The 26010-nt window shown below is 37.7% G+C and overlaps 1 protein-coding gene across 27 annotated transcripts in view; it reads right to left on the bottom strand.

Moving 5' to 3' along the window:
- Window positions 1-333: 333 nt before the first annotated feature.
- Window positions 334-26010, bottom strand: part of SLC16A9 (solute carrier family 16 member 9) — a 58665-nt gene continuing 32988 nt past the window's right edge. For 19 of the 27 annotated variants that reach the window (XM_065521071.2, XM_074002111.1, XM_045361152.3 and 16 more), the window contains 4 exons: window positions 23593-23736; window positions 14947-15042; window positions 3269-4183; window positions 334-2534 (listed from right to left, as the gene is read on the bottom strand). In XM_065521071.2, coding sequence (XP_065377143.1) covers window positions 2356-2534; window positions 3269-4183; window positions 14947-15042; window positions 23593-23736 — 1334 coding nt within the window. In that variant the 3' untranslated portion in view covers window positions 334-2355. The remainder of the gene's footprint in view (window positions 2535-3268; window positions 4184-14946; window positions 15043-23592; window positions 23737-26010) is intronic. The other 8 variants (XM_074002117.1, XM_074002116.1, XM_074002118.1 and 5 more) reach the window with 1 other exon arrangement.

Below are 26010 nucleotides of genomic sequence, written 5' to 3'. Positions count from 1 at the left end.
TAGATTATAAAATGAGGGTCATAATTTCCATCTCACAAGGTTATTATGAGGGTTAAACAACACAAGCTTGAAACATATTAAGAATTCTATAAATAATTGGTGAAATTATTATTAAGAATTAAGACCTGCAGAGTACTCTTTACAACAAGAGGTAAAGCTGATATACCAGCTTTTTGGAAGGCAATGATCAAAGTAGCTAAGCATTTAGAATATGCTTTTGTCCAGTCACCAAGTTCCAGAGTCTGAATTATGCCGGGTAATTTATAGTTTTACATTCAAGTGATGTGCCACTATAATTGGGTGGAGAACTAAGAGGAGAGAAAGCAACCAAACTGATGCAAAACAAAAATATTTTATTGTAACTTAAAATTCATCCCCTAGACAATAGATAACACACACATTGGATGTTATTTAGTAGACATAGTGAAGATGCCTTTGGACAATTATCAGCATTGATGAATATGAAGATGTCACATCAAAGTCAAACTTTTTCAGGTTATTGAGTTTCCTGAACATAACATTGGCAAAAAGGAACTTTCAACACAACAGGTAGTTTTGTTTTGTTTTTTATGTCACTTATTTTATTTACTAACCTTGATAGGGACTAAAGAATGAGGTACGGAAAACTTTCCAGAAGTCTGAGTGTCGTGTAGAAGTCCAAGACATCTTGGAGCTCCATTATTGCATTATTAAGTAGAATGAACTGTTAGGAAATTCTCCATACTCCAGGTTTACTACATAGAAAAGTACTATTTATCTACCTCACAGAGGTGCTGTGAGGATTCGTGCTTATAAAGTGCTTCAGGCGCCTTCAAAGAAAGGCAACATACAAGTATAAAATAACCATACATATTTCAAAAGAAATGAAAAGATGATTTTGGCACAATGGGAAGGGTGCCTCCTATTTAAAGAACACTTGGCTATTTGTTTATAAAAACCCCCTGACCTCTTGGGTTTTTAGAAAATTATTATTTAAAAGAATAAATGTTTTTCCATTGCCAATCTTATAAAAATTCTCAATCCAGGTTGTGTTATCAGAATCACTCGAAGAGCTCAATAAAATGATAGATGCTTGGGCAACAGCCTACACCAGCAGAATTAAAAGCTCCACACATGATACCCAGGCACCTATATTTTCAAAAAGATCTGTAGAGGATTCTGATGCACACCGAAGTTTAAAACCCATTTCTTTAGGAAAAAAATCAAAGTATTAAACATTGGAGTTTATCCCAAGGACATTTTTCTTAAGGTTAAATGCAGTTGAATAAGGGTATGAATTTCTTATTGCCCTTTTCCATTCCCATATCCCACGGAGACTTAGAGCATGCATAGCACATGCACACACACACACATACACACTCACTTTTAGTTCTGCCCTTGAATTAAATTTGATAGTGGTAAAATCCGATAGTAGCAAATAAATGCTTCACCGGGAGGATACGCAAGAACTTGCAACCCATCCCCACTGTGCCCAAAGCAAATGGATGGTTCCCATTTGCCAGAACGGAATGATTGAGAAATGTGTTTCCAATTTGGAAACAGGTAAAATTAGCACTTCCCGGGAAACATCAGCTGAGTGGATGGTCAAGAAACAAAAGTGAGCAAGGCTGGAGTGGCCAACCATGAAGAAAGTCTACAGTGACTACTCCTCCATTTGGAGTTACCCACATCTCAGCAAACACCTTAGGGACTGAAACAGTGTATGCTCAGTGGGTACCAAACAACATGCGAGTACTTCAGTGAGGTAAATAAAACAGAATAATGAAAACTGGTGACTGTAGGTTAAAATAACTTTAAAAAAAAAATGACCAATTTGTTCCACTGCAATTCTTAAGGCTGTTTTAGTAACCACTTTAATTTCCTGGCTGGCTTGAAGTCTTCTGTTTACTAGCAAGTCAAACATAGAGAAGAGAATGATTTATTTCCTAGTGGGCTTCACACATATCTTATCATGCTGGTTGCATCACTTTTAAAATAGGAGTGGTCTCTCTAGGTGCCTTGTAGTGGAATAAATGGAGTCGGCAGAGAAATTATACTTCTTTACACAGAGAAAGCCTTGTGAGGCTGGTCAAACTTTTTACAATGTTAAGAACTAGTGAATAACAGTAAAATAGAATAGTCCCATTGATGGTGCGGGGAGGAGAAAGAGAAAAAAAATACATGAGATAGAGGCTACGCATACACTACATAAAAAATAGGATATGTAAAAAACAATAATAATTCACTCAGAGTCATCCATTGTGAAATTTTGCTATAAGAAAATAATCTTGACTCTAGAAAATTTGCTTGAGAATCTGTTAAAATATCATTGCTATATGGCATAAAATAGCAAAAATAGTGTCTTCCAATATTCCTCTAAACATTAGAGGCAACTTTGTACAAGAAAGTTGTTGGAGCTGGCTTGGGGAGTTGCTTGTTGCATGTATTCCAAGAAGGCAAGGCTGCCAGCAGCAGAATAAAACCTCCCAGCAGGACGCAGAAGCCACTAAAATAAAATGCAATGTCATAGGTCTGGGTCCAGTCATAAAACCAACCTGAAAAGACAGTAAGAAAAAAAGTAAGTTTCATGGAAATAGTACGAACATCCAGCCCACACCCTAATTTCATCAGTTTTATATATAGCTATAATTATGATATATATTACTCTACTACTTCCAACGTGGTTTACTGGGAGTTAGAAGAAGAGAATCTCTCAAATATTTGGATAAGAATAAGCAGGCAGGCTGGGCGCAATGGCTCATGCCTGTAATCCCAGCACTTTGGGAGGCCAAGGCAGGTGGATCACGAGATCAGGAGATCAAGACCATCCTGCCTAACATGGTGAAACCTCATCTCTACTAAAAAAAAAACACACAAACAAAAACAAAAACAAAAATTAGCCAGGCGTGGTGGCAGGCGCCTGCAGTCCCAGCTACTCCAGAGGCTGAGGCAGGAGAATGGTGTGAATCTAGAATGCGGAGCTTGCAGTGAGCTGAGATTGCGCCACTGCACTCCAGCCTGGGCAACAGAGTGAAACTCCGTCTCAAAAGAAAAGAATAAGCAGGCACTTTGAGTTTCTCCCAAATGTAGAGTGAATACAAATCCCAGGGCATACATACTGGCTTTCTCAATTACATCAAAGCAGTCTTGAATAAATCATTACCATGAGATGTTCCATGCAGATTTATTTTGTACAAATTTGTGCTACTATTACAATCTGGATTTCTGTATCTGGAGATATGACAGGGAAGAACAGTAAAATGGGATGACTTTAAGATAAATATCTTACCAACGATGGGTGGTCCAAGGCTATTTCCAAGTCCAGCAAAAAACATTAATATCCCATAGGCATGGGCTAATTTTTCAATTCCCACAGTCTTTGTGGTCACATATGGAAAGATGGACCAATTACCAGTAAAAAACCCTAGAATCGCAGAAAGCAACGCCAGTGTGACATAGCTTTTGGCAAATGGAATTGCACACAAGGCCAGGCCCATGATGATTAAGGTAGCAACATAAAGATACAAGGTATTAATCCACTTGAAGTCAGCCAATATCCCTAAAAGCAGTTTACCAACTGCTGTCATAATGCCTATAATGGAAATAAGTGGCATAATAAACTCTTCTTCTTTCACATTTGAACTTCTTGCTACATCTTCCATAAGTAATGAAGGTGGAAACCCTCCGATGTCAAAGAGTAAGATAGCAATGAAAAGGGCTGAAAATACTTTGTTTTTAAAAAGAGCCACAGTTTCTCCACAGTAGTTTTTATATAACTGCCACTTCCTTTTGGCAAGCTGTTTGCAAAAATATGTCTGTTCTGCAACTTTCTTTTTGTACGTTTCAGGCTCTTTTGTGTGTGTCACTGTGGGGTTTTTAAGAAGTAGGCTTTCTTGTTTCCAGTCACCATTGGCTAATATGCTCCTGCATTTCTCCTCACTACTGTAGCTCTTGTCAAGAATGTTTATGTTTTCTTCCAGATTCTTTCCTTTTTCATTGTAAATGCAGTATTTATCTGGTAGATCTTCTGGAGCTATTTTTTTAGGCAAAGGACAATCAGAAGATTGGAGGGGTCTCATCAGACTGCCACAGGCTAATATATTTAAAGCTAAAGCACCCACAATCAGCAAGCATCCATCCAGTCCATAGAACTCAACCAGCATCCTCTGCAGAGCAGCATATATGAAAAGGCCAACGCTTGAACCTAAAAAGGGAACGGGAACTGTTCAACCTCATAATCTCAGGCTCTCAGGATTAGAATTTGTAGTATCACAATTCAATTTATTTTTTACACTGGCATTTATATGTAACTTTATATTAAAATCATAGTAAAGATAGAAGATAACAATAATAACAATAATATAGCAATACTGATAGAACATTTAAGAATTAGAAGTTGCAGCTCAGACACTGTTAAGCACTTCACATTGCACAATCATGTTTCATGCTTTTACTGATCCCATTGAGTAGGTCCTATTATTATTTCCAATCTAGAGATAAAGTGACCTAGGGCTGGAATGGTTGAGAAATTTGCCATGGATCAAAAATCTGTAAAGAACATAAATAGGATTCACACTCAGTCAGTTTGACCCCAATAGCCCATATTCTTAACAAGTATCATTGGCTGGGCACGGTGGCTCAGGCCTGTAATCCCAGCACTTTGGGAGGCCAAGGCGGGTGGCTCACAAGGTCCGGAGGTCGAGACCATCCTGGCCAACATGGTGAAACCCCGTCTCTACTAAAAACACAAAAATTAGCTGGGCGTGTTGCCGCACGCCTGTAGTCCCAGCTACTCCGGAGGCTGAGGCAGGAGAATCACTTGAACCCAGGAGGTAGAGGTTGCCGTGAGCCATGATTGCGCCACTGCACTCCAGCCTCGTGACAGAGCAAGACTCCGTCTCAAACAAACAAACAAAAAAACCCCAAAACAAAGTATCATCATGAAACTACTTTCTTTGCACTTATTATGTGTCAGGCTTCATTCTACATATTTATTCCAGAAAAGTAAATTTTCATATTTTACTTTTTAAAAACAGTATATTGCAGTTTAAGGATATTTAAAATGGCTTGATAGTTCAAATCTATTGCTGAATCACCAGAATGAGTGATTCACACTTTTCATGCATTAATGCAATTATGAGAAAAGTATAATTTTTAGGGTATTTAAATTACAAAGTATGCTGGTTTATACATCTGTGTAACACTGTGAATAATTCACATTTTTAGCACTGATCACACTAAACACACAGTGTTGCCAAGTTATGGTAGCCTAATCAATTGGTACTGTTCTCATCTGTTTCTGATTTCAATCTTTAAAAACAGAGCATTTTAAAATTTAAACGTTGTTGGGAAATGTCATGTGAAAAAACAGGAAAAAATAGTCTGAAAAAGTTGATCATGTGTTTAAGATGGTCAATATTAAATTACATTATAACCTCATGAGGATGCCAATAGGACCAAGCTCAGAGGCATCACTGATTGCATGGATATGATTGCTATAAAAACCCATCTTATAAAACAATTCTTCTAAATAGCCAAATGGCTCTGCCTTAGAGTTGTAAGAAAATATTTTCTTTGGGACCTCAGTTGTCCCTTCTTAACATTTTTTAAAGTTAACCCCTTCATTCCCAAAGGAAAAAAAAACTTTGCAAATATTAATGTCTCATGTTAATGTAACGGCAGCTAAAATAGACTGCTAAGAGAGTATCTCTTTGCTAACTACTGAGAAGTAGTAACAGTAGAAAAATGTAATCCTTTCTTTCTCTCATTAAATGTGGCATATACTGTAAAACTTAAAAATGCTACAGAAAACACACTGACAGAATTAAAAACAGCAGGGTGACCTCAGGTATTGCTGGCTGCATTAGTACCCATTAACTATAAATTTGTGATTTTTGCCTAACATTTCTTTGTACAGATTCTAACAAAGTGCCACATCATTAGATACTTAAAACTGCTCTAGGTGTTTTGAAAGTTCTATATTTTCACATGGAACAAATAAACAAACAACTTTCCTATTCTTGCCAACCAAGTTTATCTGTCAACATGATGAAAATCAATTCAACAGATATTTATTGAACACATAAGATAGGAGAGAGTGGGGAAAATCAAATTACACATTGGAGGCTAGTTTCCTCAGCCTTCATCCCACAAGAACATGTCTGTGGTTTAAAAAGACGCAGGAATGGTTGGGCGCGGTGGCTCAAGCCTGTAATCCCAGCACTTTGGGAGGCCGAGATGGGCGGATCACGAGGTCAGGAGATCGAGACCATCCTGGCTAACACGGCGAAACCCCGTCTCTACTAAAAAATACAAAAAACTAGCTGGGCGAGGTGGCGGGCGCCTGTAGTCCCAGCTACTCGGGAGGCTGAGGCAGGAGAATGGGGTAAACCCGGGAGGCGGAGCTTGCAGTGAGCTGAGATCCGGCCACTGCACTCCAGCCTGGGTGACAGAGCGAGACTCCGTCTCAAAAAAAAAAAAAAAAAAAAAAAAAGATGCAGGATTTTTTCCCCCCAGGGTATTGAAAAGTAATTTAGAGTTTCCTGGTGGAATTTTGCAAACTGCAAAACTGTGATTTTTTTTTTTTTAATTTTAAGTTCCAGGATACATGTGCAGGACGTGCAGGTTTGTTACATAGGTAAACGTGTGCCATGGTGGTTTGCTGCACCTATCAACCCATTACCTAGGTATTAAGCCCCGCATGCAATAGCTAAAACTGTAATTTTTAGTCTTCAAAAAGAACATCCTAATTTTAATATAATCATTGCAAAGGGTTAAGTGAAATAAAACTAATTATGCTTCCATGCATGTTATACATTATTACAAAGAGAAAATATTAAATGGTGTTCAGGGAACACAAAGCAGTGAGAAATACAGCCATGCTTTAACTCATTAATACCAGGGATCAATAACTTCTGGAAAGGATCAGAGAGTAAATATTTAAGGCATAGAGGGTGTACAATCTCTGTCCCAAACACTCAACTCTGCCCTTGAAGCATGAAACCAGCCAGGGACAATCCATAAAAAAACAAGTATGGCTGTGTTATAATAAAATTTTATTTATGAACACTGAAATGGAAATTGCACCTAGTTTTCACATATTATGAATATTCTTCTTTTGATTTTTTTCAACATTTAAAAAAGTAAAAAGCAATCGTAGCTTGTTAATCATACATAAACCAGCAGTAGGCCAGATTGGGCCCATGGGCATTTCTGGACCAACCCCTGTTCACTACGAAGGAAGATCGCTTTCCCCAAACCTTTATTTCATGCCCACATTCCTTTCTTTCAACTAGATCACAATATTTCAAGTGTTTGGATGTGGGGTTTCTTTTTAATTTTTAAAAAACTCTACTGTGACTTTTGTTTTGTTTATCATATCTTTGACTGAAGGTGGGTTCATACTTCTCCCTAATTTCCCTTCACCGAGCTCCCTGTGAGTTGAAACTGAAAACTCCTTTCAATCTTGACTGTCCATAGTTGCTTCATTTTTTATTTAGTGTGCTATGGACCAGGCCCCTGTGCCCTCCTCTCAAGACTGAGTGAAAAGCAAGATCGATCATCTGTCACAGCATGCAATTCCCAACACCTTCAAAACAAATAAATTTGGACATTAGGGAAACCTAGGTCAGAATTATAACTTCTAACACTTGAGAGCTCTTGTCATGTGCCTTACACATACATCCCTTTCATATGTCCAATAACCCAATGTGATGGGTACTATTTGTAAATCAAAAATAAAATTCTAAGCCACCCAGCCAGCTGATGGACCCTCCCCTTGGCCAAGGATATTCCGAAGTAAACCTGAAACACTAGTTCAGGCCATGATAAGGTCAGAGGGATGGGGGCTAGACATGCCTCATTTTACTCTCCCCTCTTTGGAATTCAGACACAGCTGAGCAGTATTAACATTAAAACAGGCACCTTAAGATTGAAAGAACAGACTCTTTAAGTCTGATAAGAAATACTCCCTTCTATTGATTCTATCTGCATAATGGGACTCTTGGTCTCCATAACCCCTTGTCTTAACCCAGACATTCCCTTGTATCGAATCAGGATCTTTAGACAATAACTTAATCCTTTCAATTTACTGCCAATTAAAAAATTCCTGAATCCACCTACAACCTGGACACCCCTGTTTCCAGTTGTCCTGCCTTTCTAGACCAAGCCAATGTACAACTTACATGTATTGATCAATGTCTTATGTCTCCCTAAAATGTATAAAATGAAGTTTAGCCTGACCACCTGAGACAGAATCTCGTGGGACTGTGTCACGGGCCACTTGTTGCTCATGAAAATTCAAATATTTTAAAGAATTTGACTCTTTTCATCAACATACTATTATCCCCAGTTTACAGTTCCGAAACGGAGGCACAGAACAGTTAAGTAACTTGTCTAACACCAGATAGCTAGTGAGTGACAGAAGGAGCATTCAAAACTAGACAGTATGGATCCAGGATCGTGCTTCTAACTCGACGTCATGCTGCCTCTACAGAAAATACAGTACAGCTGAGACCCACTGTCCTTGAAGCTGCCATACCTACTCTCACAGTCCTTCCTACACTTGTAGAAGATCCTCACAGGTTCTGCAAACTGCAATCCAACTACTCTGGATTCCCCATCTTCTGTGTCTGCATCCCTTCTCCCATCACTGCCTTAGCCATATCCTCTGACTCTGGCCTTGTCTCCACCTAGACCACAATTCCCACTTCTCACCAGGCAGTGCTTCTTAAAATACACTGGAGAAATATCCAGCTGGATTCAATTCAACCACGAATCACTTTGTTGCCACTCGGTTGGCCTCAGGAACAAAATATTAGTTTGGATCCTGTTGCCAGAATAACTACCGACGTTCTTCAGCCTAGCTAAAAGCCTGACCTTCCAGGGTTACCCACCTGCCTGGGGCTGCTGCCTTTCTTTCAGAGACATCCTGGCCAGAGAGAAGGAATCTAGAGAGCAGGAGTGGCTTTCAAAAGTCTCTAAGATATCTAATTTGGGGGCATTCAATGTCCAACATAACATATGAAGAGAAAGCTTATGGGCCCAGTAAATTGAGAGTCACATGCTGGTGAAGACTTTGCCAAAAGAAAAAGCAAGTGCTTCTAGAAAGTACTTTATCCCTGAAAAAGGTAGGAGAAAAGGAAGGAAAAAAGGGATAAAGTGCTTTCTAGAAGTGCTTGCTTTTTCTTTTGGAGAAAAAAGAATAAAAAGGAACAAAGCCTCCAAGAAATATGGGACTATGTGAAAAGACCAAACCTACTTTTGACTGGTACACCTGAAAGTGATGGGGAGAATTGAACCAACTTGGAAAATACACTTCAGGATATTATCAAGGAGAATGTCCCCAACCTAGCAAGACAGGCCAACATTCAAATTCAGGAAATACAGAGAACAACACAAAGATACTCCTTGAGAAGGGCAACCCTAAGACACATAGTTATAAGATTCACCAAGGTTGAAATGAAAGAAAAAATGTTAAGGGCAGCCAGAGAGAAAGGTCAGGTTACCCACAAAGGGAAGCCCATTGGACTAAAAGCGGATCTCTCTGCAGAGACCTTACAAGCCAGAAGAGAATGGGGACCAATATTCAACATTCTTAAAGAAAAGAATTTTCATCCCAGAATTTTATATCCAGCCAAACTAAGCTTCATAAGTGAAGGAGAAATAAAATTCTTTACAGACAAGCAAATGCTGAGAGATTCTGTCTCCACCAGTCCTGCCTTACAAGAGCTCCTGAAGCAAGCACTAAATATGGAAAGGAAAAACAGGTACCAGCCACTGCAAAAACATACCAAAATGTAAAGACCATCAACACTATGAAGAAACTGCATCAACTAATGGGCAAAATAACCAACTAGCATCATAATGACAGGATCAAATTTACACATAACAATATTAACCCTAAATGTAAATGGGCTAAATGCCCCAATTAAAAGACACAGACTGGCAAATTGCATAAAGAGTCAAGACCCATCGGTGTGCTATACTCAGGAGACCCATCTCATGTGCAAAAACGCTCGTAGGCTCAAAATAAAGGGATGGAGGAAGATTTACCAAGCAAATGGAAAGGAAAAAAAGCAGGGGTTGCAATCCTATTCTCCGATAGAACAAATTTGAAAGAAACAAAGATCAAAAAAGACAAAGAAGGGCAGTATATAATGGTAAAGAGATTGATGCAACAAGAACAGCTAACAATCCTAAATATACATGCACCTAATACAGGAGCACCCATATTCATAAAGCAAGTTCTTAGAGACCTACAAGGAGACTTAGACTCCCACACAATAATAGTGGGAGGTTTTAATATCCTGCTGTCAACACTGGACAGATCAATGAGACAGAAAATTAGCAAGGATATTCAGGACTTAAACTCAGCTCTGGACCAAGCAGACCTAATAGACATCTACAGAACTCTACACCCCAAATCAACAGAATATACATTCTTCTCAGCATCACATAGCACTTATTCTGAAACAGATCACATAATTGGAAGTAAAACACTCCTCAGCAAATGAAAAAGAACAGAAATCATAACAAACAGTCTCTCGGACAACAGGCAATCAAATTAGAACCAGAATTAAGAAACTCACTGAAAACTGCACAACTACATGGAAACTGAACAACCTGCTTCTGAATGACTACTGGGTAAATAACAAAATTAAGGCAGAAATAAAAGTTCTTTGAAACCAAAGAGAACAAAGACACAATGAACCAGAATCTCTGGGACACAGCTAAAGCAGTGTTTAGAGGGAAATTTATAGCACTAAATGCCCACAGGAGAAAATTGAAATATCTAAAATCGACACCCTAACAACTCAATTTAAAGAACTAGAGAAGCAAGAGCAAACAAATTCAAAAGCTAGCATAAGACAAGAAACAACTAAGATCAGAGCAGAACTGAAGGAGATAGAGACAAGAAAAATCCTTCAAGAAAAAAATCAGTGAATCCAGGAGCTGGTTTTTTGAAAAGATTAACAAAATAGATAGACCACTAACCAGACTAATAAATAAGAAAAGAGAATAGAATCAAATAGACACAATAAAAAATGATAAAGGGGAGATCACCACTGATCCCACAGAAATACAAATCCCATCAGAGAATACTATAAATACCTCTACACAAGTAAACTAGAAAATCTAGAATAAATGGATACATTCCTGGACACATACACCCTCCCAAGACTAAACCAGGAAGAAGTTGAATTCCTGAATAGATCAATAACAAGCTCTGAAATTGAGGCAGTAATTAATAGCCTACCAACCAAAAAAATGCCCATGACCAGGCAGATTCACAGCCAAATTCTAACAGAGGTACAAAGAGGAGCTGGCAGCATTTCTTCTAAAACTATTCCAAACAATAGAAAAACAGGGACTCCTCCCTAACTCATTTTATGAGGCCAGCATCATCCTGATACCAAAACCTGGCAGAGACACAACAAAAAAAGAAAATTTCAGGCCAATATCCCTGATGAACATTGATGCAAATTTCCTCAATAAAATACTGGCAAACCAAATCCAGCAGCACATTAAAAAGCTTATCCACCACAATCAAGTTGGCTTCATCCCTAGGATGCAAGGCTGGTTCAACATACGCAAATCGATAAACATAATCCATCACATAAACAGAACCAATGACAAAAACAAAATGATTATCTCAGTAGATGCAGAAAAGGCCTTGGATAAAATTCAACACCCCTTCATGCTAAAATGTCTCAATAAATTAGGTATTGAGGGAACATATCTCAAAATATGACAAACCCACAGCCAATATCATACTGAATGGGCAAAAGCTAGAAGCATTCCCTTTGAAAACCAGCACAAGACAAAGATACCCTCTCTCACCACTTCTATTCATTATAGTATTGGAAGTTCTGGCCAAGGCAATCAGGCAAGAGACAGAAATAAAGTGTATTCAAATAGGAAAAGAGGAAATCAAATTACCTCTGTTTGCAGATGACATGATTGTATATTTAGAAAACCCCATTGTCTCAGCCCAAAATCTCCTTAAGCTGATAAACAACTTCAGCAAAGTCTCAGGATACAAAATCAATGTGCAAAAATCACAAGCATTCCTATACACCGATAATAGACAGAGAGCCAAATCATGAGTGAACTCCCACTCACAATTGCTACATAGAGAATAAAATACTTAGAAATGCAATTTACAAGGGATGTGAAGGACCTCTTCAAGGAGAACTACAAACCACTGCTCAAGGAAATAAGAGAGGACACAAACAAATGAAAAAACTTTCCATGCTGATGCATAGGAAGAATCAATATCGTGAAAATGGCCATACTGCCCAAGGTAATTTATAGATTCAACGCTATTCCCATCAAGCTACCATTGACTTGCTTCATAGAATTGGAAAAAACTACTTTAAATTTCATATAGAACCAAAAAAGAGCCCATATAGCCAAGACAATTCTAAGCAAAAGGAACAAAGCTGAAGGCTTCACACTACCTGACTTCAAACTACACTACACGGCTACAGTAACCACAACAGCATGGTACTGGTACCAAAACAGAGATAAAGACCAATGGAACAGAACAGGGGCCTCAGAAATAACACCACACATCTACAACCATCTGATCTTTGACAAACCTGACAAAAACAAGAAATGGGGAAAGGATTCCCTACTTAACAAGTGGTGTTGGGAAAACAGGCTAGCCATATGCAGAAAACTGAAACTGAACCCCTTCTTTACACCTTATACAAAAATTAACTCAAGATGGATTAAAGACTTAAATGTTAGACCTAAAACCATAAAAACTCTAGAAGGAAACCTAGGCAATACCATTCAGGACATAGGCATGGGCAAAGACTTCATCACTGAAACACCAACAGCAAGGGCAACAAAAGCCAAAATAGACAAATGGGATCTGATTAAAGTAAAGAGCTTTTGCACAGCAAAAGAAACTATCATCAGAGTGAACCAGCAAACTACAGAATGGGGAAAATTTTTGCAATCTATCCATCTGACAAAGGACTAATATCCAGAATCTACAAGGAACATAAACAAATTTACAAGAAAAAAAAAAACAACCCCATCAAAAAGTGGCAAAGGATATGAACAGACACTTTTCAACAGAAGACATCTGGCCAGGCACAGTGGCTCATGCCTGTAATCCCAGCACTTTAGGAGCCTGAGGCAGGCAGATCACAAAGTCAGGAGTTTGAGACCACCATGGCCAATGTGGTGAAACCCTGTCTCTATTAAAAATACAAAGCTTAGCTGGGCGTGGTGGTGGGCACTTATAATCCCGGCTACTCGGGAGGCTGAGGCAGGAGAATCACTTGAAACTGGAAGGTGGAGGTTGCAGTGAGCCGAGATTGTGCCACTGCACTCCAGCCTGGACAAAAGAGCGAAACTCCATCTCAAAAAAAAAAGAAAAAGAAAAAAGAAAAGAAAAGAAAAAAAGAAGACATTTATGCAGCCAACAAACATGAAAAAAAAAAAAAACTCATCATCACTGGTCATTAGAGAAATGCAAATCAAAACCACAATGAGATACCATCTCATGCCAGTTAGAATGGCAATCATTAAAAAGTCAGGAAAGAACAGGTGCTGGAGAGGATGTGGAGAAACAGGAATGCTTTTACACTTCAATCATTGTGGAAGACAGTGTGGCGATTCCTCAAGGATCTAGAACTAGAAATACCATTTGACCCAGCAATCCCATGACTGGGTATATACCCAAAGGATTATAAATCATTCTGCTATAACGACACATGCACATGTATGTTTATTGCAGCACTATTCACAGTAGCAAAGACTTGGAACCAACCCAAATGTCCATCAGTGTTAGACTGGATAAAGAAAACGTGGCATGTATAGGCAGGGCGCGGTGGCTCACGCCTGTAATCCCAGCACTTTGGGAGGCCAAGGAGGGCAGATCACCTAAAATCCGGAGTTCGAGATCAGCCTGACCAACAGGAAGAAACCCTGTCTCTACTAAAAATACAAAATATTAGCCAGGCATGGTAGCACATGGCTATAATTACAGCTACTCAGGAGGCTGAGACAAGAGAACTGCTTGAACCCAGAAGGCAGAGGTTGCAGTGAGCCAAGATCGTGCCATTGCACTCCAGCCTGGGCAACAAAGTGAAACTCCATCTCAAAAAAAAAAAAAAAGAAAAAAAAGAAAGAAAATGTGGCACATATACTCCACAGAATACTATGCAGCCATAAAAAAGAATGAGTTCATGGGACATGAGTGAAGCTAGAAACCATAATTCTCAGCAAACTAACACAGAACAGGAAACCAAACACCACATGTTCTCACTGATAAGTGGGAGTTGAACAATGAAAGCATATGGGCACGGGGAGGAGAACATCACACACTGGGCCTGTTGGGGGTGGGGCTAGGGGAGGGATAACATTAGGAGAAATACCTAATGTAGATCATGGGTTGACAGGTGCAGCAAACCACCAGGGCACATGTATACCTATGTAACAAACCTGCACGTTCTTGCACATGTATCCCGGAACTTAAAATATAATAATAATAAATAACAAATAATGAGATGGTTTACTTTGGAATTTCAGGAAGCAAATACAATGGATGAAAAAATAGCTTTTAAAAAAATATCATAAACACTAGTTTTCAAGTTTTATGGTCATTTAAATTTAAGTTTCTAAAAGTGCTTTGACAATCATAGGTGTCCATGTAAAAATTTATTAATGTTATACTAAATATCAGTTTACAATTTTAGAAGAGCTATATATTTTAGAAAACATCCCATATAAGACATAAAAATTTATAATGTAAAAAAAGAAAAAAGAAAAAAGAAAGTCACTGCCATATTTACGGTGTAAAATAAACTTTCCTTCTAGAAGTAAAGAAATTATTTTGCTACATGATTGGTAGCTGGGTAATGACTGGTTAAACATGTCTGTGCTTGGTAACTTTTTACTTTGTTTAGCAGACTGAATGGTGACAATACTGTACTCAATTTGAAAATTTACCTGTTGAAATCAGGCCAAGCGCTAGGCCTCGGCGATCGTCAAAATACTGGCACGTAATGGTCACTGTTGCAGTGTATAATAAACCACATCCAAGACCTAAGCATGAGAAGACATTGCATAAATTAAGACACTGCATTACATCAATACAAGAGAAAAAAGGAAAAACAAGTATGCCCAACAGGGCATTCCATTATTCACTGGCTAAAACTGTTATAAGTACAGACTCCTAGATTCCTTCCATGTGTGTAGCCCCAATAGACACCATTGGGCAGCCTCATTTTTCACCCCATACCCTAGATCAGGATCAAGTAAAAAAGCATCCAATGTCTAAAGCACGAATGAATAATGCCAATGTAAATTAAGACATTATGGAGAGAGAGAAAAAATGGCTAAATTCACATACAAAACAGCAAATTTGATCAAGTTTGCCCCTTAGAGATCTATGCCTCTTCCAAGTCGTTGCCCCCAGCTCAGTGTTCTTCTTCTAAGTCCTCTAAACAACTTTTTAAAATACACTTGATCACTCAAAGCTATTTTGTTACAGTTTAGCCTGCACAACCCAGTCTGCAATATGAAGGCCCTGTGGGGTTCTTATATCATCTCACCACAGTGAAATTTATATCTGTAAGTCTTCGTCTTTTAGAGGGCATATTACCTTATTTAGAAGTAAAATGTAGTAATGTCTTTACTTTAAAATACTTTCACCAAAAAAAGGAAGCACATACAACAAAACACTAACAACTATGGTTGTTTGCTATACTATTCACTTTTCTGTAAATTTGAAATTATTTTATAATTAACAACAAAAAAGTTACAACTAAATTTTTGTTCCTGAATCACAAGGGTAATATTTATCTCCAGATAATCTCCAAGGCTCTTGTTTGCTGGCTTAGTATTTTCTTCCCTTTTAAGAATCTGACAACCCCAGTTTGTTTTTCATATAACTCTCCTTTGGCCCTCAGTCATTTACTTTATGCCTTTCTTCCACAACATTATCTGTTCTTGAGGATCACTCTAAAACAACACAAGAGCCATAGTCTAACAACCGAATTTTAACTATGGCCTATTACGTGAATTATTAAGGTCATTTTCATTACTTAAAATAGCCACCTGGACTATGATTTAAATGAATACATGAGGTTTAACAAATACACTGCATAAACATTTTAGGAAATCAGCACTTAACCCACGACTCAGATGATCATCCATGATTGCATACAGTCTTATTAATGAAATGAGAGAGATTAAAACAATTAGACTTTAAATAACCCTTTAAAAATAGAGTGCCCTTTGATGTCATTTATGGGGAAAAATACTTTCAAAATCTAAGGCATGAGTTGGATTAATTTATACAGTTGTCATTACTACACAGAGGACATTTCAGAACATGAAATAAGAACTGTTTCTAACCAATCAATTTTGTGAAGCCAATAACTGTCACCCTTAACTAAGACTATTTCTGAAAGCCTTTGGAGGGGGCTTTATTGTAAATAATGCAAATTTACATTTGCATTATTCATTCATATTTTCTGTGATTTCATTGTCAGAGCTGTGTCAAAGGTTAAGCATCGAAGACATGAAAAAAAGACATTTCCAATTACTAAGTGTCAATGCCAAAAAAGTTGAAACAGCAACTTTTAAACTTTAAATCTTATACTAAAGTGAATTTTTAAAAATGATTTGAAAGTCTTAGGGTTCAGATAAGATTACTTCACTTTTTTTTAACGTACCAGAAATCTGAAATGCATTTACTTTAAATTTGTCAGAAAGCAAAAGTTGAGGCCAGACACGGTGGCTCATGCCTGTAATCCCTGCAGTTTGGGAGGCTGAGGTGGGAGGATCACTTGAGGTCAGGAGTTTGAGACAAGCCTGGCCAATATGGCAAAACCCCATCTCTACTAAAAATACAAAAAAATTAGCCAGGCACCCAATGGCACACACCTGTAGTCTCAACTACTCAGGAGGCTGAGGCAAGAGAATCATTTGAACTCTGGAGGTGGAGGTTCCAGCAAGCTGAGATCGTGCCATTGCACTCCAGCCTAGGCAACAGAGTGAGACTCTGTCTCAAAAAAAAAAAAAAAAAAGAAAGAAAGAAAAGGTGGCATGATTTACACTCTTAATCTGCATCAGGACAACCTTAAACCAGTAGCTGTTAAAGAGAAGTCTGTGTACCTACAGTCCCTAAGATCTTTCATGAAGTTAGTCAAGTCAAAACTATTTTTATAATAATACTGAGATGTTCTCCGCTCTTTTCACTATGTTCACATTTATGCTGATGGTGCAAAAGAGATGGTGAGTAAAACTGCAAAAAGCCTACCACAAACTAAGGTATTCCTAAGGAACTTGACACTTTATAGGCTTCACCACCACACCCTCACAGTCAAAACAAACACATTTGCTTTCAATGCTTCACCTGAATTACAATAATTGCTGCGAGGATAAGCACTTACGATTGTTTTATAGCTAGCTAAAATAACCACTTTTAAAATAGAACATCATTTTATTTGAAACAATGTCTGACAGACAAACTACGGTTATTTAACCTTGGGTGTCTGGCCGATATTTTCTTGGAAATGAACCAATGCTGGGAAACAACTGGCAGTAATTGTTACCAATGATAAAATTCATGTTTTCCAGCAAAAAAACAAAAAACAAAAACAAAAACCAGAATTTTGGAAAACTTGTATCTGTCACTATGCATTTGACAGCTTCCCAATTCATAAAGATTTCTGATGAGCTTTTGGTAATATTAACCAAAGTGATGTTTTACAATAAAATGTGTTAACATTTTTAAGCTCTTGCATAACTCAGCAAATCAATATTTTTCAAATAGCCAATGCATGAAGCTACAAAGTTAGGTTTGAGTAAAGATCTATTCAAAGCACGGAATAAACAAATGGATTTCCTATAACAGAGTATGAAAAGTATACTGATACAGTATCAGGTTCATCATTGCAATTAATCCTTAGGAAACTATCACTTACCAAGTTTCGGTAGAGGAATATCTATAATTACCTATAAAGGCTATTCAACACTCTTCCCTTTTCTAATTACATCTTTGTGTGTGAGATCAGATTTTCTTCATATACACTTCAATCAAGAAGCATATTGTAACATATTGTGTACAGAGGTAGATAGGAGAATATAGCTGCCTTCTATGAAACCAGACATTAAAGAGATTTGCAAACATGTAAGACAATGGCACTCTTTTCACCAAATTTTGTTTGCTTTGGAAAACAGTTATTTTTCATAATAAATATAATATTTATGTTAACATGTACTAGATTTGTTATTTTGAAATGAATAGCTAAATATTTGTAAATGTTGTATCTCTTAATACAGTACATTTTAATAGACTAAATCTAAGTATAATATTCATAATCAAAAGTTTCTTGGTATCTTAAATAAAAGAATATAAAGGGCCCCAAGATCAAACAGTTTGGAAACCACTGCCTTAAAGCATTCCTTGGCCTCCAACCAGTTTGGATCAGACCCCTGCCAGTGAAAAAATTCTGTGTACCAATCTCCAGTAAAAGTTTAACAATTTTAAAATTAAATACTTGTACTACTGACAATTCACAGCATCAGTATTAGTAAGGCATAGTTGTTTCCCTTTCTTTAAATGGTAAAAACTAAATATATTTACATGTTGCAACATTTCATTTCCACACTTTACCTTCCATTTCACACACTGGAGACACAACTTCAGAGGCCTCTTTCCCCTCATCTCCTCTCATCAAACCAGACATCAAGCTCTTTTTCACACCCACGGCCTAAATTGTCAACCTCAGTCTCTCTCTGCACTAACACTGCCTCAGTTCATCTCCTCATCTTTTTTTTTTTTTTTGTCTCATCTAAGGCCTCCTAATAGCTGTCTCAGCCTTCAGTACCTTTCCCACCAATCTGTCTTCTAAACTGTTGTCATACAGTTCTCATTATGTCATACTACTGCAATAAAGACCACATAAAACGGTTAGCATCTGGCCTCTGTTACACACCATGCTTTGACATATTTACAACTCCTCACACCATCTGTGCATTCCTTAACAAATGTATATAAAAAGACTGCTGTTTAGCCATTCTATCTTGCTTCTCTGAGTACTTAGGCTACCGAAAGGTCCCCCTCACACCATCCCCACTCCCCTTCTAACCGTATTCACTTGAACCACTTCCTGCCTGTTCTTCAAGACTCAGCTTAAGCATAAATTAAGCATGAAGCCTCCACCGTGTCTCCCCTGCACACGCACATACATTGGCTTCATCACTGCACTTATTGTGCTGTGCTATAAGTTACATATTTTCAAGTCTATTCCTCCAACTAGACAATTGGTTGTGTGGCTTTGGCAAAGTCATTTAAACTCGAATTCCTAGTTTCTTTATCTGTAAAACAATCTCGTAAGATAGTTGTAAAAATTAAGAGACATTAAAAAATGTAAAGATGTAGTTTCTGCCCCTACACTATCATGAGTACTAAAAAATATCCATTATATTGGTATACTTTTTTCATTTTCACCTGAGTATTATGGCATTATGTAGATACTGCCTCAGACTACATTAAAAAAATCATAGTACCTTATTATACCTGTATATCCATGACACTTAAAGATTATCTTCAATTATACAACAATTTTGAAAGAGAGGGCTTGTAAATCTCTATTTCTGCTAAAGCGAATATACAGGAAATGCCCTTTATCTCATTTGGCAGAATTACAGTAAGAGAATCAGACTGTCTACAAACATGTTTCTTTTCCCTCCCCACTCTCAGTGGACTACGCAGATATTACCAAAAAAGGGCAGTGGCAGGAGGCGGGGGGGGGAAGAAAATGGAATTCTTCCAAAAATCAGGAAGGGAATAATAAGAAAACCATAATCAGGTAGCTAAATAACAATATATTCTAAAGAAAAGAGAATACAAGGAATTGATTTTGAGTTGTGCTTTTCAGAAAAGCAAAGAGAAATTATTAGAAAGAGGCTTGAGCAAATCATTACAGGCACATTTCCTGCACCGCCACCTCCTACCCACCTAATTTTCATCTCCCACTGTATTGCTTTTTCCCCGGTTTAGTAATTTTATTGAGAAAACAGGAGCCTCAATTACCAGATTTGGCCGTGTGGCTTACAATCACTTGCCAATCCATAAAGATTTCTAATGAACTTGTTGGTAATATTAACCAAAGTGATGTTTTACAATGAAATGTGTTAACATTTTTAAGTTCTTGCATAACTCAGCAAACCAATGTTTTTCAAATAGACAACGCATGATGCTACAAAATCAGGTTTGAATGAAGATCTATTTAAAGTACAGAATAAACAGAGGCCGGGTACAGTGGCTCACGCCTGTAATCCCAACACTTTGGGAGCCCAAGACTGCGGATCACCCGAGGTCAGGAGCTTAAGACCAGGCTGGCCAACATGGCAAAACTCATCTCTACTAAAAATACAAAAATGAGTCAGGCGTGGTGGCATGCTCCTGTAATCCCAGCTTCCTCGGGAGGCTGAGGCAGGAGAATCGCTTGAACCCCTGAGGCGGAAGTTGCAGTGAGACTCCATCTCAAAAAAACAACAACAAAAACAAAGTGCAGAATAAACACATGAATTTACAGAGTACAAAAGCTATACTGATATGGTATCAGGTTCCTCATTGCTGAGGCGGAAGTTGCAGTGAGACTCCATCTCAAAAAAACAACAAAAACAACAAAGTACAGAATAAACACATGAATTTACAGAGTACAAAAGCTATACTGATATGGTATCAGGTTCCTCATTGCAATTAATCCTGCAATCTGACAAGTTGGTACAGGTTTTCATTTGAGCTACAAAAACCTAAGCAAAAGAGCATCATGTTTTCAAATTGTTAGTTTTGAAAAAATCAATTAAATGGTAAAACAGAATTATATCATTTAATACACTTTAGTATTCTTTTGACATTTTAGGTTGTAATATCCAAAATAACTTTAATTTCTTTTTCTATATTTTTAAATCTCTTACACAAATATGTCTGATTCAATAGAGCTTCTTCAGTAGCCAAAAACTACTGCTGTATGGGTCAGAAAGGAATTTAAGGAGAAAGGAACAAATATGTATTAAACATCTGTTTGCCTCTTTATAAACATTATCTCATGAATAGTCACAATACCTCCATGAACTCATATCAGTGCCATTTTATAAAAAATAAAAATGGAAGCTCAGAGAGGCTGAATAATTTTTCAGGGTCATAAAACAAATGATAATGGTTTATGCTAGCTAACATTCATTGCATTATGTCACTCATCTTCACAAACTCTTATAAGATGGGTGCTATTATTATGCTCAGTTTAAAAATGAGAAAACAGTAGTTACAAAACATGTTTACAGTCACACAGCTGGCAAGTGGATAAAAGAAGGTTAACCCACATGGTCCAACCCCAGAGCCTGCCTGCTAGTCAGTGTCTGATCTTTCCCTTGATCACATTGTCTAGCTTAAGAGGCCATCTAGCTCATTAAAGACAAATGAAAGTCTTTAGGATATGATTCTGCACAGAATTGCATCTTATAAATGTTACCATGAGACTGAACCCTTCTTATTTTTCTAAAGAGCTCATGATACAGGAATAAGATGTTAGACTGTGTAATAATTTCCTGTCACTTTCTTTTCAATTTGATACTCTACTTCAAATGGTAACAGAATGAAAGTGCCAGTGTTCGTTATTATCTCATTTATTTATCCCACAAACATTCCATGAGCCCTATACTATGAGCCTACTGATGAAATAAAACTATGAAGAAATCAACGATGATGGTAAATATTAATAATTTGCCAGCAAGCAGTAACTCTCAGGTCCCCAATAATTACTGTGGTGAGAGATATTTTTATTAATTGAAATCTAACTCAACTCTTTATTGTTATCTTGCTTATCATTTAGTCCTCACAAGACCCATCTGAGGTGGGTTTCTTAGGCTGCTTTCACAGATGCGGGAGGGTACAGCCATTCATGGAGATGAAGGAGCTTGCTCAAACTCACAGAACCTTTGTCTGCTGACCTGAAGTCCAGTGCTCCCTCCATGAGCTGACAGTTTCCTCTTAGTCACTGAGAATCAGAACCTATTGCCAAATCAGAGTTATATACATCCTCAGACTTGAGCCTGTTTTCTGACCCAGAATCCACTAACTGAAGGAAAGGCCAGGACTCTAGGAGGAGGGACATTGCCACAAACATGATGACAAGTTTGTACATATGGAATGATTACCTGAGTCTTTCCCCAAAGAGAACTATGGCCATCTATTTAAGTAACTGTACACTGAGGAAAGTGAAATACATTTTAAACATTGTTGTCAGAGACATGAAGAGTCTGCATGGCTTCCCCTTAAAGTGGGCTTACATGGGGCAGGTAATATATGGGATTATGACCCAACTGCTCAGCCAATGGTCCTTTCCCCAGTCCCTGATATTTAATTATAGCACATATATGCAACAGCTGGTAGAACTCCCTACATTGTTCTGTGGTCCCTTGGCCAAAGCAATAAGAGTTATCATTCCCTACAACGCCATCATAGTGAGGAAAGCCAAGTGAAAGCCCCGTAACTCCGCCATCAGCAGCAGCAGTCAAAAGTGTAAGCCAAATCCCATATAAATGGACGGACTACTGAGTGTCAGACTGAGCGTCTCTAAGTATCAGACCAAGTCTTCTAGCTTTGTTAATTTAGTTAGTAATATTTTTACTTCTCTGAGTTTCACTTTCCTTCTCTGTAAAATGGGTTCTTGTGAAGAGGAAATGAGATCATATAAAGCATTTAGCACAGTCCCTAGCATACGATAAGTACTCAGAGAATATTAGTTGCTACATTTTCTATTATTTATTATTGGGGAAATATTTCCAGGCAGAAAAGAGGAATATCGGTAGTCAACAAAATTAGCTCCTTTGAGGCATTAAGAAGAAACTTGAAAGCTGGAGGCCATCTTTTTCTAAGTCTCTACCAACAGCTTCTAGAAATACCAAGTCTGGTGATTTTTAACACTGAACAGAATTAGTGTAATGACATGATAAGGATATCTTCCCAAATTTTCTGTACTCTAAGGTCCTGAGCCTCCTATACTTTCCTCCCCTGTAACCAGTATCATCCCACCACTCAGCTTTCTTCACTCATGTCTTATCTCTAAAAAAAAAAAATAATACTAATACATGCTTTCAAATCTACTTTTTACTTGTGCTGTGCCTTTTCACTTGGGCCCACAGCAACAGATGCTATGGAATGCAAACAGCTGTTTGTGAACACAAACAGCTCCAAAGAATCATGCTTGACTGCCCAACAGGAAAAGAGCCACTTCATAATTTAGTGAAAAGTGACAGATGTCCATAACATCCAAGTTTTGTGTTCCCCTCTCACTTTTCCCGTATGTGCTATAGAGAGACAAGGGCTGAGATGAAAAACTTCCCTGTGCCTTGCAAGGAGATAGAGTAGGGATTGCTTGTTCTCTCAAACATTTGGATTCACTGTGCAGGTTTTTTTTTTTACTAAAGCAACAATTTTTGGAGAAGTGGTTATTGAAAGTAAATTACTAGTGAGCATTTTCACTCCTTTACATTAACTGGATCATAAACCTGGCACTGGTGAATCGATATGTATCTCTTGAAGGTTAGGAAAGTCATAGTGACGAGGTTCCTTACCCACAACAATGCCATAGGAAAAAAACAGAAAGTAGATATTGGGAGCAAAACTGCTCAACATCAGGCCTCCAGCCACCATGAAGCCACTGAAGATTGTGACGGGTCTTGCTCCAAAAGATGAGACACAGAGACTGCAGACAGGACCTAAAACAAGAAGTGAAACCTTCACTTATTATCATATGATCCATCCGTCATAAGTTCAAAATGATTCTTTCCATCATAAAACAACAAAAATAAACATGCACTGAGTATTTATGCTATGCAGACACTATATAAGGCAGCTCATGTGAACAATCTCATCTCATTTTAATCTTACTGCAGCCCTGGGAGGTGGATACTATTGTTAGTCTCATTCTTTTTGATAATGAAATTAAAGGATAAGATCACATAGGTAAAATGGAGGTTCTGGAGTCAGATTTTATTCAAATTCTAGCCCTACTACTTGGTAGCTGTTTGGTCTTGGGCAACTTATTTGATCATCCTGTGCCTTAGTTTCCTCATCTGAAAATGGGAATTATAATAGTACCCATCTGATAGTGTTACTCTGCCCTGTTGACTGACAAGCAAAAGTGACCATCACCTGGAATTGTTCTACCATAAGTGGGCAACTGCTCATGTAACAGAATTTAAGTAATAGTGAAATTCTTTCCTACCAGGACTATACTCAGAAGTATGGAACTTAATATACTAGAAATAAAAGGACGTTAAGGGTTATTTAGCCCAACAGTCTCATTTAACATAGAAGGAAACTGAAGCTCAAAGAAGCTGTTCAAGTCTATGGTAGAAGAAAGACTAAGGATTTGGAAGCAAAGAGAAGTATATCTGAATTGAGTTGACAACCTTTCAAGCTATGATCTCTAATTTTCAAAAACCACACCTACCAGAATGGCTAAAGACAGACAATATTGTTAGCAAGAAAGTGGTAGGAACAGGATTCTCACACACTGCTGGCAGTGTTTATTAAAGCTGAACACAGCAGGCTGTAAAACCCAGAAGTTTCAATTCTATGTATACACCCAACAGAAACACCCACATAAACACCTAAAGTTAAGTACATAATTATATGGCAGTGAAAATGACCTACAACTACACATGTTAAGGGTATATCACACAAACACAATGTAAATGAAAGACACCCAACGTAAGTACAACCCATATAATTTCAATTATAAAAACTACAGAAACAAGCAAAACTAATCTGTGTTAGAAGTCAGGATACTGGCTATCTTTATTAGGGGCTGGGGAGTCATAATCAGAAGAGAGCAAAGGCAAACTTGCAGGGTACTGCTCATATAATCATGAAGGTCATGATTATATGAGTGTGTTCAGTTCATGAACATTCATCAAGCTATACTGTCATGATACATACACTTTTCTGTATGTATGTGTCTTTTACCCCTTTTTGAAGCAACCTCAGAGAAACAATGGAATCCATCACAGTCTCACTATTTGTAAATGACAGAAGCAGGTTCCAATAACCCATGTACTATACTATGTCCTTACATTCTTCTCAATTCCAGAGAATTTCTTAAACACATACTTAAGACCAGTTTATGGCCCCTGAAATATACTGAGATCACAGCTTCTGGTGCTTAAGGCTCTCCCACATTCCTTCCTGGCCATAAATTGGATCCTTCCATTTTCAGGCCCTCTTGTGTGAGTCAGTGCAGAAGAGGAGACTGACACATTTACATGACAAACAGAGGGAAATATTCTGTGCCAGTATTTTAAAAGGAAAATCCATTTGAAAGACCAAACTTATCATCCAATAGTTGGGCTGTCTGTACACCCAATGAGAAATACTTAGATAATTCAAAAATAGAAACGTTTTAAGGGTCTAATTTTACAAATGGATGTCTGAGAGCATAAGGCATGACACTTCTCTGTTGTTAGCAAACTACATTGACATTGAGTTTCAGTGTTCGCAAATTTTACAACACAGTGGAATTGAAACACACAGAGACTATTCCTGGAATACTCGAAAAGTTTCAAGTTTCATCCTCAAAACAGGACTTTAACTCTATGATCCTTAATACACGTTAATTCCACGAGGAAGCCTCAGAGGCTGGGAGTGTGGGGGCAAGATGGAGGAGTCATAATTTTCATAGCACGTACAACCAAAGCCACTGTTGTATGAAATATACAGCATTGTTATAAACTATGTGATAAATTCTGAAGTCACTTTTCTTGCCTAACAAATGATTTTTTTGAAAAACATTTAAGCATTAGGAAAAAATGAACAGAAATTCTCTTACAGGTGAAAACAGCAAATGGAAACAGGTTTTAAAGTTCTCTACTTTCACACTGCCATCTGCTGCTGATTTAGAGAAATATATCATTAGGTCAGAGATCAAAGACAAAAAATTTTAGAACTGAAATTTTGGAAGTTGGAAATGGTCTAAACACCTCAATTTAAAA

This window comes from Macaca fascicularis, chromosome 9 (assembly GCF_037993035.2).
Source record: "Macaca fascicularis isolate 582-1 chromosome 9, T2T-MFA8v1.1".
Taxonomy (NCBI): domain Eukaryota; kingdom Metazoa; phylum Chordata; class Mammalia; order Primates; family Cercopithecidae; genus Macaca; species Macaca fascicularis.
This window is presented reverse-complemented; position numbering and strand designations above follow the sequence as displayed.